Here is a 17,823-nt window from a genome sequence, read left to right on the forward strand (position 1 = left end):
AATAGAGAACACACTGTGACCTGCTGGCGCTTAAGGTCTAGTGAGTGTAACTTTCTGAGGTACGTTCTTGCTAAATCACTTCCCTTAACTAGGTCACACCACCCACTATGGTAGTACCACGTATTCATTAGAGAAGCACAGCACAGTAATTCCTATAATTAAAGCTGCCCGACATTTCCATGATAAAAGCATGTTCACAGTTTCTTATAGGTTTAACAGATTTTAATGCTCTGAAGTGAAATTCTCCATGATGGACATCTGTATCAGAATAAGGACTTAAATTCAAAATGTAATTATTGTTTTTTAGACACCACATAATGGGTAATTACTCTGACACCTTTTCAATATTAGTGTTTGGCTCAGTTTGTAGGACATGTCTGCTTTGGGACAGGAACGTAATTCCATAAAAACTGGAGCTAAGTCAGTATCATGGTTTAACCCAGCTAGCAGCTAAAACAACCACACAGCCATTCACTCGCTGCCCCCCCAGTGGGATGGGGGAGAGAATCGAAAAGAAAAAGGTGAAACTCATGGATTGAGATAAAGACAGTTTAATAGCACAGAAAAGGAAGAGAATAATAATAAAAATAATGATAATAGAATATACAAAACAAGTGATGAACAGCACCATTTCTCACCACCTGAAGCTGATGCTCAGCTAGCTCCTGAGCTGCCCCGCCTCCTGGCCAGCCCTCGGTTCTATACAGAGCATGACGTCCTATGGTAGGGAATATCCCTTTGGCTGGTTTGGGTCAGCTGTCCTGGCTGTGTCCCCACCTCACCTTCTTGTTGGCAGGCCTGTATGAAAAGCTGAGAAGGCCTTGACTGCTTGGCAGCAACTAAAACATCAGTGTGTTGTCAACATTATTCTCTTCCTAAATGTGAAATATAGCACTATACCAGCTGCTAGGAAGAAAATTAACTCTATCCCTGCCAAAATCAGGACAAGTAGCCACATTGCATATCACTGAAAATTATGGATCTTGTGTGATTAGAGACATGCTAATGTTTTCAGCTAAATTCTCTGCAAAATTGTCTGCACCTAACATGATCCAGCTCTCCAGGGAAGAGGCACATACAAGGTCTAGACCCACACATAGACTCAGGCTGCCATTTGGACATCACACACTAATGCCTAGCCCTGTAAGCTGCCAGTGGACATGCACGAAACGAAAAAATCTTACAAAGCTGTTCAAAATCTAAGGCCATGATCAGATGAGATGATAAAATCAGCTTTAAGTCAGATGGGAACAAATAAAAAATGCTGCAGCCTAATGACCAGAGTTTCACTAATATTGCCTGGGGCTCATTCTGATTTAGCAGTCCTCCGGCTCACTGTGACAACAGGAATTCAAAGACCTGACCAAGAAGCCTGTCTGCCAGCTACTTTCTCCTTGCTCTCCGCTCTGCCCACTCTCAGATTCCAGTACCTGCACTGTTGGTATGTGGTCGCAGACCTTGGGTGAAAAGCAACACTCTTAATGGTATTTTTCTTCTGCCTCAGTAACCTGCTGAGTGAGAGGTTAAAGAGATTCTTCTGTTGCTTAAAGTGCCCCCTTGAATGCGGACATGGCCTTCCCTGATCTCCATGACCTTTCAAAGATGATGGAGTGTGTCTGCTCAGTGACATAAGCCAGCTTTCAGCCCCCTCTGACACAGCCCACTGGGTCCCACGGACTTGTGTGGGCTGCGAGGTCTCAAGAGATTCTTGACTTGATCCTGTCTCTGTCTGGATTCTGTCTCTAAGCACAGAGGCCTGGGAGACCTCCTTGGTGGAGAGTGAGACAAAGACAGCATTTGATGTCCCTTGCCACTTTCAAGTCTAGTTGAGTTTTGGCTTTCCTAACACCATCCCTGCATGCTGAAGAAGTATTTCTATATTCCTCTTTAGTAGTCTGTCCTTGCTTCCTTCTCCTCTATACCTATTCTTTTGTTCATTCACAAATTCTATGTTTAGCAGAGTTTGTCTCCCGACATATATACTTAATTCCCTGATTGCTGGGACAGACTGCGCTTGCGCTTGGAGGAAGATGTCCTTAATGAGCTGCCAGCTCTCTTGAGCTGCTTTGTCTTTCAGAGCGGCCTCCCACAGAATCTCACCTCACCTGTACCTGAATAACCCAAGGCCAATTCTCTTGAAGGGTCTATAGTCTGCCATTTGCCATTCTCACTCCCCTCAGGACCTTGGATGCCACGATTTCATGGTTGCTGCAGTCAACACTGCCATTGATTATCACATCCCCAAACAGCCCTTCCTTGGTCGTACCAGATCCAGGAGGATGCCCAGCTGAACTAGATCATGAACTAGATGGCCCATCCAGCAAGCGTGGTAAGAATTTGTTCCCAACACCCTTTAGAAACCACCTGGATTTCTTGTGCCCGCTGTGTTGCTCATTCAACAGCTTGCACTAGTCATCATACAACTCCAAATATTATTGTTCAATCCACAGAAAAGTTCCACCAAATCATAGAATCATAGAATCATAGAATGGTTTGGGTTGGAAGGGACCTCAAAGATCATCTAGTTCCAACCCCCCTGCTGCGGGCAGGGACACCCTGCTGACAACAGACATTGATTTACAGATAGGAATCCCGTAGTTTTTCTAAATCAGTGCCGTTCATTTATTCTTACTAACTTTTGCCAGTCCTGTTGTTTTATCCCTGATGAAAAATTCTCCTAGCGGCTAAAGCAGATGGTTTAGATGCATGGTACTTGGAAGGATCAGGAGCCTGGCCCTCAGATTCTGCTCTATGCGAGTGTGATGTCTTGTGAGGGATGTATTCAAATGGTCAGGCACCGCACATGGTGTTCTTACACTGTGCCACCGCCTTGAGGCAGTCACTAGGAGTAAGACTAAAGTTGCATCTCTCTCGGTGTCCACCTCTGAGGGAGCTGCTCTTGGCTCCCTCATTAGTGCGCAGAGACCTCGTCAGCTCAGATGCCAAAGAAGCCAACGAAACACGAGGCACCATCAGGAGAGCAACGAGAGCACCAGTGTGCTTATGTACTATACCGTCTCTATACTGTATACACTATACAGTATCATTTTGTGGCCACATAAAGCTTTGGTGCACCTACATTTTGAGCCTTATGTGCAGTTCTGGAGATGGCAGTCACAGGGAATGGCAAATACTGATCTTCAGGATGGAGCTGCAGTAAATCCGGTAAATCCTGCAAGACTTTTTAACTGTGAGGTACTAATGAAAGCAGTAACGGGAATCAAAGATCGTTTAACTCATGGAGTGAACTTCTGGGTCCTGCAGCCATGGGAGGCTATGGAGGCAGTCCGGAGGGCACCGCAATGGAACGGGCAGCCGGTCTCAGAAGCCCCAGTCTGACGATCGCAGGTGTTGGGTCCCTGCACGGGGAGAGGGCCGCAGAGAGCGGTGGGGGGCACGGGGATCCCCATAACCTGTCGCTGCTGGGGGACCGCAGCCAGGCTGCGCGCTCGGGCCCAGCCCGGCCCAGCCGGTACCGCGGAGACCTGGGCCGAGACCTGGGCCGAGACGTGGGTCTGCGCCGGGTGGCGGCAGCCCCGAGGGACAGGCACCGCAACCACCTCAGCCACCTCAGCCGCCCCAGTCGCCTCAGTCACCGGACTGCCCGGACGGCCCGCGCGCCGCTCCCGCCCCGCCCCCGCGCATGCGCATGGGCGCGCCCCGCCCGGCCCCGCCCACCCCGGGGCAGCCGAGTGCACCCCGCTCGCGGCCCAGCCGAGGTACCCACGCATGCGCAATGCCGCCACGGAGCGGCCGTGCTTTGGCGCATGCGCTGCCCGGCGGGCCCGCTGTAAGTGGCAGCCGTCCGGCGGCGCGATGCATTGTGGGCGTGATTGAGGAAGTAAAATGGCGGACTTAGCGAACGAAGGTAGGCGGGCGCTGGCGGTGCGCAGCGGTGCCGGCCGCGGGCCCGTCACCAGCCCGGCGCTGCCGCGGTGCTCTCGGTCCGAGCCTGGCCCTGCGATCCGCTCTAGAGGCGCGCCCGGGCGAGGGCCTACCCTCGGAAGCGCCCGCTCCCTGCGGCCTCTCCGTGCCCCGGCCCCTCGGGGACGAGCGGCCGGACAAAGGGAGCGCCGGGCCGCCGCGCTCCCCGCCAGCCCCGCTTTGCCCTGCGGGACCAGCTGCGAGGCAGGCGGCTGCGGGCTGGCGCGGGGCTGCGGTCCGGGGCTGCTGCGCTGGCAGGTGCCTCCCGCCGGGCCGTGGCACCGGGCTTGCGGCGCGGTGGCTCCCGGGGGCGGCGGCCGCTGGCGGGTCCGTGCTGCTGCAGCGCAGAAAGCGTGTCCTGCCGCCCCCGGGCGCCGCGGGACGAGCCCCGCTCACTGAGGCAGCCGGCGCTGCGCTTCTCTCCCGGGGGAGTTCTGAGCCGCTTCGTGTCTCTCCTTGTCCAGTTGCTTTTTGGGGTCGTTGTCCACAACCGTAGGACTGCTGTAAATCTTTCCTTAATTCCCGCTTGTGTTAATCCACTCTCTAGCGAAGGGAATAATAGAGCCGGTTATGTAAAACTTGGTGAGGTATAATAATAATATATATATATTATTTTTAAGCTGAAAGCCTCTGGAGTAAATAGTGGCTTCACTCTTCTCTGAAGAGGGTTAGGAAAACATGGGCTGCACTGCTGTGGGATTTGGATATTCTGCTCCTGAGTGTGTAGAATGCTGTTTAAGTGGCAGTGGGCATCAACAGTTTGCCTTTGAGAATGACCAACTTCCCTCAAAGTCTCTGCAAAACCAAGTTTGGCCTGGCTGTGTCTGTTGTTTCTCCTTGTTCTTCTTAGCCAGTGAAAGGGGAGGAAGTGCCTGGAAGGGGGTGAATGAAAGCGTGTGAGGCCCCTTCTTTCAAGACTGTTTCTTACATTTGAACTTTACCAGTAGCAATTACAGTTCTGATTTTAATGTTAAACAACAGGAAGCAAATATCTATTGCAGGTGTAGCTTATGAAGTCTACAAGCAGCTAACCACATAATTACACTTAAGTTATTTGACAAATCCTGTGATGCAGCATGTCTTGGGCTGTTCACTCCCAAACTAAAGATGAGCTATCAGTGGTCTCAAGAATGGTAGTAAATAGTCAAATGTGTAATGACTAATTTGTGAGAAACTAATGGCAGTATTTACTTACTGTCATTGTAATGACTTTATTATAAATTTTATTGCTTTATAGTGTTCTTTTAGAACCAGAAGTTTGGGAATGACTATCTTAAGTCATGCAAGCCCCTCGCTTTACTTCCCCATTGTAGTGGGAAATACTAAGCTTAGTGCTGAATATTTCTTTGCATCTGTTGATGCTGACTTGTCATGTGTTTCTACCCTACCTCTGTATTTTTGCGGAATTGTGTAGGCTGTTGGGGGAGGGGCGGGGAAGTGTGGTGCCATCCTTACTTTTTCATCTGATCTTCCTTTTTCTCTCTTTTTTTTTTCTTCTTCAGACCCTTTCCTGACTCCAGTGACTTCCCTCTCCTGCTAATCTGTTTAGTTTGTGCTCGCATCTCCTTTCAGAGTTGTCATCTTCATCCTTTGCTCTTCTGTTTCTTCTTACAATAAGAATGTGATATAATCTTTCATAAGATAAGGCAAGATCAACTTGCTTCTGAAGTATTGTATCTTCTGCTCATTCTAATACCATTGGCTGCAATGATTGGTGTTAGTTTTCTTTCCTCCAGTTCCATTTTTGAGGTGTCTGTTCTTTGTATACCAGTGCGAATACACATGCTTTCTGGAATTGGTATCCTTCTGCTGAAAGCCAGTGGATTTCATTGTCTTTCTACTTGCCTTGTTAGCTGTCTCTTACATGGCAATGATGTTCTCGGGTGACTTTGATTTTTCTCCTCATTCTTAAACACATCAATCTGTTTTATTTTTCCAGTTCTGTAGGTAAAGGTTTTATTTCCTTGCACCCAGGTATTTTCAGTCAAATATATGAAGTGACTGTTTTGGTACTGATAATTCTTTGATCTTGTGCTTCATATTGATCTTGTTTGAAGTATTTGATAGCTAAATGTTCATGTTCACAAACCAAGCATGGTTAAAACAAAGCTCTTAATATTACTTCATCTTGATCTGTACAATACTGCTATCTCAATCATGCTTCATTGGGAGGTGTGAAGCTAATTATTCTTTGACACGTAGTAAAGGCAAGTACCTAGAAAGAGGTCTCAGTCATTCTTACAGGTTGTTTTTGCTTAGCATGTTTGAACAATAGCTTTTCTTGTCTGTTCATGCAAGTGAAACTTGCTTAGACTCTTACCTGATTACTGCAACAAACCTTCTTCTGGCCTTGAAAAGTGCTGTTTTGTTCTGCCCGTGTCCTTTCATTGTACTAATGCAAAGCTTTTTTAACCTGTCGCTTTTACCATGGCACCCCTTTCTTTCAATTTGTTCATTGGTTTTTCCAACAGTATATCATCTTTACCTTCTAGATTCAGAGAATCATAGACTGGTTTGGGTTGGAAGGGACCTCACAGCCCATCCAGTTCCACCCCTCTGCCGTGGGCAGGGACACCCTCCACTAGCCCAGGTTGCCCAAAGCCCCATCCAACCTGGCCTTGAACACTGCCAGGGAGCCAGGGGCAGCCACAGCTTCTCTGGGCACCCTGTGCCAGGGCCTCAGCACCCTCACAGGGAAGAATTTCTTTCTAACATCTAATCTAAATCTTCCTTCTTTAGCTTAAACCCATTACCCCTTGTCCTGTCACTACACTCCCTGATAAACAGTCCCTCACCATCTGTCCTGTAGCCCCTTTAGGTACTGGAAGGCCACAATTAGATCTCCCCGGAGCCGCCTTTTCTCCAGGCTGAACAACCCCAACTCTCTCAGCCTGTCTCCATAGCAGAGGTGCTCCAGCCCTCGGATCAGCTTCGTGGCCTCCTCTGGACTCGCTCCAACAGCTCCATGTCTCTCCTGTACTGGGGACCCCTGAGCTGGACACAGCACTGCAGGTGGGGTCTCACAAGAGCGGAGGGGCAGAACCCCCTCCCTCAACCTGCTGGTCACCCCTCTTTTGATGCAGCCCAGGACACGGTTGGCTTTCTGGGCTGCGAGTGCACACTGCCGGCTCATGTTGAGCTGCTCGTCAATCAATACCCCCAAGTCCTTCTCCTCAGGGCTGCTTTCAATCCATTCTCTGCCCAAATTCTGATGTCTTTCTTAATCTATTGTCTTAGATCACCACTAAGATGTCAGTACTGCCTCCAAATAACCATTCTACCAATGTCCTTTACGCCTTCAAACTGTTTTAATGGATGATCTTTCTGTGATGCATTTCCTCAAAGCTACAAGCATTCCCTCTAATATTCTCATAACTGCTTCATTTTCTTCTTTTGAATTGTTCCTTGAATTTTTCCCATTCACTTGTCTTTCCTTTTTCTCTAGTGAGTTGGTGAAACTGTACACCTACCTCTTTGTAGTGGTTTGATGACAAGAACATGGTTGTTGGATTAAGGGGGTCCTCTACCGTAGAGAAGGGGGGTGAAGGAGGAGGTGGATCAAGTGCCCCTTTCCAAAGAAGCTTTTACTGTGAAATCTGATAGGAACAGGACCTGGTCTTGGCATTGCCCCTCCTCATAAGAGGAGATGAGCTGGCAAGTGTGGAGCTAATGAAGAGGAAGAGAGAGTAACTTCTCCCTGGCTGCGTGAAGTTTGATCGACTTTGTCACAAAGATTTAGTGATGTTGTGATAAAGGCTTTGGGGACTGGCATTGTGAGAAGTTTGATCATTGAACACCAGGATTTTGGAATGGTAGGCGCAATTGTTATTGTTACTGTTGTATAAAGTATGAATGATATTAAGACTTTTCTCTGAAGTCTTTGGTATGATGTTCTTTGGTATTCTAGCTGGATCATGTCTTAAAACTGACACGTCACACATGCGGCAGTGAAGTATCATGGAGAACTGGACAGCTTCCCGTCAGGCATATATTCATGTAAACCTGAATGCTTTTCTCATTAACTTGCTGTTAATATACAACTAGTAATTTGTTTGTATATAACTTGCTGCCGAAGCTGTTCTTTAGGTGATAGGATCTCCTTGTGTTAAGAATGAATTATTTTATCCCTTTTCGGTCACTGAAAAGGTACAAGTTTTTCTCAGGGCTAAAACTCGATGGCTTTCTTCACGTGTCCTCTTCAGGAGGTGTCTGTACCACCTGTGTTGGCAAACTCTCTCCTAAAACACCAAACACCACAATTTATTTTGCTTTATGGAATTGTTACAATCATTAACTGTATGCTTGGCGAGTTTACTGTAACTGCCTTAAACATATGGCAGGTGAGATAATCAAAGCAGTTCCTTCCGAGTGAAAGTATCATTCCTCTGCCAGCCTTGTATGATGCTAACGTTGCTTCTGTGCTGTTTCTGGGGTTTTTTTGCTCTGACTGTATAATTCTGTTTGCCTCATGGCAGCTTTCGGAGAGAGGAAGGTCTGTTGTTACTTGGAGGGGAAAAGCTGCACCACTGTCTCTGTTTGTAGACCCTATTATCAAGATATTTTTTCCCATAGTGATTTACTTCAGATAAACTAGTGGATGCAAAGTTAGACTGAGTGATTGGGTTTGTGTTTTTTTCTTTTGAGATTTCCTAATAATTCACACTCAAATGCCATAAAGTACTATTTAATTTAGAAGATAGAACTGTCTAAATGCTTTAATTTTTGTTAACACTTGTTGGAGTTCTTTATAAATGTTTCATCTACATTGCAAAGTAGTTGGGCTGCCTCATGGTTTTCTTCTTCCTGTCATGTGAAAATAAGCTACTCTTTTTTTTTTTTTTTTTTTCATTCCTGTCTTGTAACATTTGCTTTGTGAAGTACCTGAGCTGAAATAGTAAAATTACCTAATGCAGAGGGTGACTTATTTCTATTAATGCCACAAGGGCTTGGGAGACGAAATAGCACGTGCTCTGCAAACTCGAAAGGTTTGTGCTTTAAGTATGGTGTATGAAATTGTTATTTTGCCTTTAATATGTAAAAGGCATTCTACCTTCTCATGCCAGCTGTGGAAGTGCTGTCTGGAAGTAGCCTGCTTACTCATGCTATAGGAGACAAAAAAAATAAAGGATTTGAAGGTAAATGAGAACATCGGATGTTTTACTTCATAAAAAGCAACTTATCAAAGTTTTGAAAATGAGGCAGAAGTATCTTTTTTTCTGATGTCAGTTATATTTGCCATGACATCACTTGCGAAGTCTGGCTAGAAATGATCCAGTCGTGTTTCTTGTACTTTCTGACGTGAAGTACAACTGGACTTTACTTGTGGGGTCTTGTTTGGAGATCAGCTGTTGGGGCGGTAACTTGCTTATTGCTTTCAGTCTATTTGTAGCTATTGGAAAAGAGTCTTATTTGTTACCAGCACCTTTAGAATTTTATAATGCTGCAAATTACCTGTATCTCTTTTAATGTTTTTTAGCACGATTATTCTGATCTTTATAACTTAAATAGTATTAAGGTGAAAAAAATTTTTTGGGCTGAGCTGTTCAGATAAGCATAATTAAACTTAACTTTGAACTTAAATTCTTCTTGACCCTCAGATGAGCCTTTCGCAGGCAGTAAATTATGACTCTGAATATTTTTGGTGATTGACAACCTAATTGCTGTTCTCCTTTTTAACACTCTTTTATTGCTCACAGGTATGATCTACTTTTTCTCTCAGGTGATGTAATGAGTTAAAGTCAGAGCTTGTATGGTTCTAGTGTTGAAGATTGCTTCTTCAGATCCAAGCAAGGACTCACTTGCCTGCAAGTTTCTCAGTGGGGTTTTTTTTCTGCCTCTCATATGGGTTTCCATGTAGTCAGGCACTATTGCACTTTGAAATGTAATTTGGAGTAAATTTCAAAAGAAGGTGTTTGAAAGAGTGTTGTTCTTAGCTTTAAAAAGAAATTTACCTCGTAATACCCTGGCTACAGCGGGTCTGGTGAGGATGTGAGAGTTGTTTTCATGGCATGGGACCTGGGTTCCTTCTAAAATCTAAAGATTTATTTGAGTCCGCAAGATGGTTGGTGATCTGGGTTGCTGCATGACCTGTGAGGAGAGACTGGAGGAACTGGGCTTGCTCAGCCTGGAGAAGAGCAGGCTTCAGAGAGGCACATCTGGAGCTTTCCTGGGTCAGTGGGGAGGTTAGTAAGAAGATAGAGCCAGGCTCATCAGAGGTGTATGTTGGAAGGACAGAAGGTGAGAGATGGAACAAGATGTTGAGACTGGATATAGGGAAAAGGTTTTTTGTTGTTGTTTTGTTGTTGTTTTTCCCACCATAAGGACAGTTGAGCAGTAGAAGAGATTACCCTGGGAGGCTGCTCAGCCTCCATCCTTAGCAACTAAGACCAGACTGGATAACCTGATTAACCTGGTCTGACTTCGTAGCTGACCTTACCTGGAGCAGGAGGTTGGACTAGAGACCTCCTGGGGTCCCTTCCAACCTGAATTGTCCTGTGCTCTTACGGTAGAGACACAGTGTTCTCAGTGGCAAAGGAGAATCGCAGAGTTTGGTACAGCTACAAACGGTCATGTATCTGAGTTAAAAATCTCATGTCAAATAGTATATTTGACTGGAAGATGATACCTCTGCCTGAGCCACTGAGATAGTATTTTTCTGTTTCTGTGTTTTGGTTTCCAAGGCTTCCAAAGCAAGCTGACTAGGTTTAATAGTGCATGCAGGGCATATATTGATAGTTAATGACTTGACAGTGAAATATATTAAAGGAATCTAGCCTGTTGAGGTTTTTGTAGTTACTCATGCAGGTTGAAATGTCTGAAACTTATGAATAAACTGTGGATTTGGTCACTTTTCAGACCGGTTTAACAGCTTACTGCCGTTCGGAAGAAACTAGGTGGTTTGTCCGAGTGCCAGATCTTCAGACTAGGGACTTACTGTCTCTATAACAGTAATTACTGAAGGTCTGCTTTCCTCCTTACATGCTTGGGCTTTCTCAGAACACCTTTACTGAGACTGTCTTGGTTAGAAAATTGACATTGTTTCTGTGTCTCCAGCTCCTTGTTTTCCCTTGTTTCTGTCTGCTTGTCTGGAGAAAAACCAAGTCTGTTGCACAATTTTTAAGACTTATATGTGTCTATTCATCTCTTAAGTGAGGGATATCTCATGTTCTTTTACATATATTGTACCTGAAGTTTGAAGGTTGGGGTTTTTTTCCTTTATCCTGCTTTATTTTCCCTTTAACTTCATGACAGTTCTGTGGACCCGACAGATCCACTTTACTGTAGGTCATCCTTCAGACACCTTGGTGGAATGGAAGCATGCTCGCTAAATGAGAACATGACTATCCACCTCTGATGCTGGCTAGTACAAATGACAGCGTAATTCTCTTTGGAGTAACACAAAACGTAAGACTCAGAAAAATACGTAGTGTTTAATGAAGGGTGGTCAGATTAGCCAATCTAGTGATTCCTTCTTGCTTTGGGCTAGAATTATGGAAACATTTTCCAGCATTGTGATCTTGTTCAGACTTTAGACAGGACATGGTGAACAAGTGTTCCTGACACGGCTAACAGCTACTCCACTGCTTTGAGTGCCTGATGCCATCATGTCCACTGGTCTCATAGCCGGTGAGATTCCTAGATCTTGAGTACTGGAGGACTGTGTTCCTTTAGCAGATAAGAGCTCACGTGTTGCACAAGTATTGTCTTTTCCCCCTTGACTAACAGGCCTGGTCATAGTTTGTTTTACTAGCTGCTTTTTCTCAGTCTCATTTGCCTTAGCTGGACACAATCTTGAATATTTCATTTTTTTCACTCCATTTTCTTCTTTGGTTCTTCAGTCCAAGATTATTTTTTTCTGTGAGCTTTTTGCTGTTCCTGGCTTCCCTGTTCTTTTTTTCTGAGCATTCAGTTTTCCATCACCAGATTCCATCTCCTATTTTGTCCCGTTCCTTTGCATCAACTTCTTTGGCTCCCCATTCTAGTCTTTTGCCAGCCATCCCGTGTTTCCTCTGCACTTTGCGTTGTTGTTGGACCTGCTGTTTTTATTGTTTGCTTTCTTCTCTCTCCGTACTTCAGTCCTTCATTAAGCACTAAATAGGCAAGCAGTTCTTTTCTGCTTGGTCCTCTTTGGTATCTGTGGAATTTGTTACAGGAGCCTCTTGTGTGTCGTGCATTACACAATCAAGTCCCGCTTTCAGGCAGATCTCCAAAAGGGAAGAACTAGTACAGCATTTTATTGACTGTTTTGGGAGTCTCGGATAAAAATAGTTTGGTAGAATGTGTGCTGGTTGTTGCTGTAATTATAGCATTAATGAATACTAAAGTATACCAAATGTGGTATAAAGAAATAAACATAATTTTGAAGTGAGACCTTAAAAGCTTGGACCTTACACGATGGAGCCTCCCACAGGCAAGTTATACTGAGGCCAGGGGAATCAAAATGGATCCCTGGCTTGTTCCCACAAACTCTGGGTTTTGGGACAGGTATAGCAGTTAAGGCTTTGACTTCTGTTAGCAGATTATTTTTCATTTTTGACATAGATTGTCTGCATTGCTCTCTTTAATAAGCATTTTTTAAGATTCAGCACTACTTGATGGATAGAAGAACTTAAAGGAATAAAGAGCAGGCAAAATGCTGTGTAAGGAGCTGTATTTCACAATTAATTTTACCTTTTGTAGAACAAGTTAAGTGTCTTGCACAATAGAGCTCTCTGTGAATCCCATTGTTTCACAGCAAAGATGACAGATGTTGTACTCGTCTTTAGCCGTGTAACCACACAGGAGAGTTGCTGACTGCATAGTGTATATGCAATTTCTCTTGAAGTACAACTCATGCACAAGGTGTACCAGTTTGTTAAACTCTCAGGAAAGCTCGCTTCTGCTTTATTCCCCTCCTCTTTTTTTTTGGTCGTTAAGGCCATCGAGGTAGTTTTGATGTCATTAAGGGCGATGGAAAACATACACTCACTCCAGAAATTCATTCTGTTCTTAAAGGCTAGATGTTGATGTGCTTATTTAGAAAATGGTGTCCTGCTAATATTTGAATCGGAACTTCAAGTAGGAAGTAGATGTGCTTTTAAATTCTGCAGAAAAGACTGGTCCCTCTAATAGTATGCATGGAATATTTGATTTAAATTGTAGACCTGCAAATGCTGAAGATTTAGTACCTTTCTAAAGGCTTCAATGATAATGAAATACAAGTATAATCGAGTGTCAGAGCTAGGTGACCTTTAAGAAAGAGGTATGTGGGTGCGTATAGCAAAACTGCCTTTGTGCTAATGCATTGCTATGGGGAAGGAAAAACCTTTTTCTGCAAAACACGTGTTCAAAAAGTAAACTACTGCAGCAAAGGGCCTTTTCTTCCTGATGTACCCAAGTGCAGTAAAAGTTTTGGTGTGAAATAAAGATCTGGAAGGAAAAGACAAATAGCTTTCACTTATCAGCTATATTGTTCTTAAAACATTCTTTTTTTCCTCTTGAAGATCAAGTCCTTATAATTATATGTTACCAGGAGCCAGTGGAAACAATTTGTGTTAACTGAGATTTAACTGGTTTAGGGATTCATTGTCAGTAAAAGCAGCCTAGAACATAACACTTTCATATTAGTCAATAATGAACGTGGTTGGAAAAAACCCAATTATTTCTCTTTTTACAGAAAAACCTGCCATTGCTCCACCTGTCTTTGTATTCCAGAAGGATAAAGCACAGAAGGTAAGGGATCGTTGATATGGTTTGTTTGTTTTTGTTCTGTAGCCCTGACTCATCCCATGGTGAGAAGCCATTTGTCTATATTGTTTTGAAGTTGAAGATGGATAATAGAACATTAACATTGTTAATGGGCATAGAGTGAGGATTTACTGGAGGGTTAAAAGTGGGAAGATGTATGATGGTGGCATGAAATGTGTAGCTCTTCAGAAAGAAGATGGACCAAATCTGGGAGAAAAAGTATCTTCAAAGCCGTATCTTGAACAGGTGGCAAAGGAGTGCTGACAGTTGCAGTTGCATGAGAAAACTATAAGACTTCTTTTTCTAATAATAAAGTCAAGACAAAGCAAAGGAAGCCATGGTCTAGATTATTGCTTTTCACCTTGGCATATTTAAATGTATCTCATATCTTTGGTTAGTAAGCTGTGAAGTGTCTAATTACCTTGGAAAATGGCAGTCCTGTTCCCTCCTCTGTCCCTCTACCCCTGCCATGTGTTCCTGTCCCCTGCCTTTGGCTCTGCGGTAGCGGTCACGCAGTGTGGAGGTAAGTTGGAGCTGTGCCGTAGGCTGCTGGAAGGTGTTCCGTGGGTGAGTGTGTGTGGGACCGGGAGGCTGATACCACTCAGCCTGTGGCTGCAGAAGGAGTAGAGCTCAGGAGAGAAATGAGAGTTGAAGGAAGGAGCAGAACCTTCTCTTCAGCAGAAATTGCTATTAAGGTAGATGTAACGGAAAACCATGGCCGTGTGGACAAAGTGCAGTATAGTTTGCATTCCTTTTCACTTTGAAAGTGGCACACAAAATGTTACGGATAAGTGCTAGGGTGTAGTTTTCCTTTTTTTTTTTCCGCTCCCAGACAGTAAGCCTTCTAGTTTCTTATATTGTAAAAATATTTTTAGTAAAAGAAATTGATAAGAATCTCAATATATTGCAATTTTTAATTCTACCTGGTTAATAGTAAAAGCTGTTAACATTTGGAAAAAGAATAATCAAGGTTACCCTTAATTCAGCTGAAGCTGGTGGGAACCAAGAGACGTGTATTTATGTACACATGATTCACTTTTTGTTGAATCACTGGATTGTTATATTATCTATGCAATCAGAAAATCTTCTCAAATGTTTGAATAGGAATACTGAACGATTTTGTAGTTGGTAGCTTTTTCCTGGTTTGGAACAAGTACCAGACTCGAGTTTTCTCATGGGTTTAGTAGGCATATTCCTCATCAGGAGCTTGAAATCTTTTGTCAGCTTGAAAAGGATTTAAATCTGCCATTCTTCTAATATTAGCTAATCAAATTAAATATATCTTAGAGTAAACACTTTCGAGACATTCCTTCAATTACATTTTTTACAGTGACTGTTTAACATCCTTTGGAGCGAAGGGAGTGCTAGTGTTTGCGCTATCAGTTTGGATCATGTTGTTTCCTTCTAGGCTCCCAATCACCTGCTGTTGCTTAGACTGTTCCTGAAGTTCCTTCTGAGTTGCACCATGGTGAGTTTTCTCCCCGGGTGTCCTTTACCCTGTCAGTGCTTCCACAGGTAGTCTGGAAGCAGTGGTCATAGCAACGTGCAACCCAGGCAGAGCAACGTGGTCCTGTGTCCTTTCTTTACCGGCCTGGTCCTTCAGTGCTAAGCTGGCAGGTCTTGTGCTCTCAAGTTCTTCATGTTGTACCTCCTGCCTCTGCAGAGTGTTTGCCTTTGGTGCCAGGCCGTGCAAGCTCCTGTGTTGGGCTGTGGGACAGCTCTCTCACTCTGGTATGCCTGCAGAAAATGTTTGTAAAAAAGCCAAAAACTAAAGGCTTAGCGTCTCTTTTGGCTGGCAGAGAGGACCTGGGGTTCCAGGGAGAGGGACCTTCCCCACTGCCTCTGAGGATTCCGGTGATGCTGAGAAGGCAGCTGTGAGCAGGACAGCCTCTGCCAAGGCCAGGTGGGATGGGGAGGAGGGACTGTGTGTGACGAGGCCTGTGGGCGAGCCAAGCGTCTTGGAGGCACAGGGGTCAGAAGTGAGTTGGGAATTGAGCTACAAACAAAGTGATGTTGGTGCTTGAGACGGGGCCAGCTACGGTCAGTACGGGCATGGAGTAGGTCTAGTTTGGCTGGGGAACAGGGCTTGCTCTTGAAGAGTGTACCAGTGACCTCTGCTTGATTGCCAACTTCCCAAGTGTAATACATCTAGCAACAAACATAAATGCTTATGTTAAACAGTGTAATGTGTGGAGATGTACAATTTTCTTAAAAAGGGGGGGTGGTTAATAATTATTTTGGTAGCTTATACTGTGTGTATTTGAGACTGGAGAAAAAGAGGAGCATCAGTGCTGTGCTTCTCGCTGGCTTATTCGATAAGGGCCAAAGCCCGCTTGTTGCCTGTGCCAGTAGCTGTTACTATTGTGTCAATGCTACAAAAAACAGAGTCAAAATACAGTGCTGCCAGCCAAAAGTAATAGCCACTTAATATCAGAACTGAGCATCTGGGCCAGCTGAGTGTCCCTTTAATCAACTTAATCAAGAAAAGGTAACTCAGGTTACGCACTAGCTGAGACCTTTCACTGTATTTTTGGAAAGGCTAACAGCTAAGTGGAACCATTAATGGTTAACACCACTGCTGTTTGCATACAAGGTGCCTGGGTAAGTGTGCTGCCTGCCACAAAAGTTTATCTTTAATAAAGTTAGCAAGGAAAATCTATTAAGAGGAGCAATGTTTTGAAGAAAATGCAAAAGTAACTTTGAAATAGTTGACAACACACTTATAAAATACGTAATTTATCTATGTAAATTACAGTTTTAATTTAGCAAAATGTCTGTCTAGTGAAGTTGGCTTTCTGGAGCTGTAAGCAAAGTGTTCATGGAGGCTTTTCAGCACCAGCACAGCAATCTGACAGTAAGCTGAGAGACGAGAAGGCATTGCATTGTGCATTCAATTAACTGTCCATCACGATTGTTTAGATGTTTGCCTGGTGCTCTTCCGCATCAAACAGGGCATCCTGAGCAGAATTATTTTGCTGCAGTGTCTACAGGCTCTCTCAGTATCAGGGCGGGGTTGATTCTGTTCTTAACTGACTTTTCTGGAGCTAACATTGTCTACTATTAAGTTAAAGAACATTATTTTTCTAGAAATCTCTACTTAAGTTTGTGCTTGTAAAGTGTCAGACATCTATTTCTCCATTAGAAGTTGGAAAATATTCAGCACTATACTAGTCTGGAAACTGAATCTTTGACTCGTTGTTCCAGCTAAGGTTCTATACAGTTTAGTGAAACATCAGAACCTGCAGTTTGTCGTGTTTGTTTATTTAGAGGGGACAAAAAGTGCATGGTGTTCAGAATGATGCCTCTTAATTTTACTTTCAGTAAGGAGGTTCTAGTTGTTTTCTTTCACAGTTAAAAAGACAGGATTAGTCTATCTGTTCTGATTCTCATTCTAGATACCAATTAATGGTAGATGTTGTCTGTTTCCACATTTGAGTGAGTCTCCATTTTAATTATTCTCATATCTCCTTAACTCTTTAAGAACTAATTTTACAATGTGTGAAATAGAGATAATTCTTGCAAATATCTGAACGAGAGCATCCAAATACCTTCCTTGTTTGTACACTGCTAGTCATTGTGTCTGACAAACAGGGCTTCTAGTCCTGACACTAGTTGGAAAATTGCATCAGCCTAGGAAGACTCATAGCTGTTAAGATCTGAAAGCAACATAAGGTCCTAACCTCACTATGATGAGCATAGACTATTACTGTTACTCTGTTATCTATCCCAATAACTTATACAGAAACTATACTGTGCTTTTCAGAGCACTTTTTGAATGAAAGATTTCCATTGATAGATACAATTTTTTCTGTGATCAATTTTTTGTCACTTGTAAAGACTTGTGTTTCTGCTCTGAAACTAATTTTAACTTCTACCATAAAACCGTCATGACAGTTTCTGGCCATAGGTTACTTGAAGTCATTTTATGAAGTTAACTTTTAACATGCATTTCTGAGGTCAAAGTATTCTGAAGTCTTTCTTGCATTTACACATTTTTAAGTAGGTGTAATAGTTCAAACAAATTTAACCAGTAGTGTTGTAAAGAAACAATTTGTCCAAAAATGCTTTCAAAGTAGCGTCCTTTGTTCGGCAAGCATGAGCGGTGGTCGTCTTTCGTTATTGATTCTCACAATACTGGGATCATCATGACTCCCTAGTCATGAGTACTACGAA

At 43.7% G+C, this 17,823-nt stretch overlaps 1 protein-coding gene across 5 annotated transcripts in view; it reads left to right on the plus strand.

The window, feature by feature from the left end:
* The first annotated feature begins 3,798 nt into the window (after nt 1–3,798).
* The window catches only part of RANBP3 (RAN binding protein 3), a 49,710-nt gene continuing 35,685 nt past the window's right edge, over nt 3,799–17,823 (plus strand). For 2 of the 5 annotated variants that reach the window (XM_054805915.1, XM_054805916.1), the window contains exons 1-2: nt 3,805–3,868; nt 13,580–13,635. In XM_054805915.1, the coding sequence (XP_054661890.1) occupies nt 3,847–3,868; nt 13,580–13,635 (78 nt within the window). In that variant the 5' untranslated portion in view covers nt 3,805–3,846. Of the gene's footprint in view, nt 3,869–13,579; nt 13,636–15,058; nt 15,119–17,823 lie in introns of all 5 variants that reach the window. The other 3 variants (XM_054805917.1, XM_054805918.1, XM_054805920.1) reach the window with 3 other exon arrangements.

Source organism: Grus americana, chromosome 28 (assembly GCF_028858705.1).
Source record: "Grus americana isolate bGruAme1 chromosome 28, bGruAme1.mat, whole genome shotgun sequence".
Lineage (NCBI taxonomy): Eukaryota > Metazoa > Chordata > Aves > Gruiformes > Gruidae > Grus > Grus americana.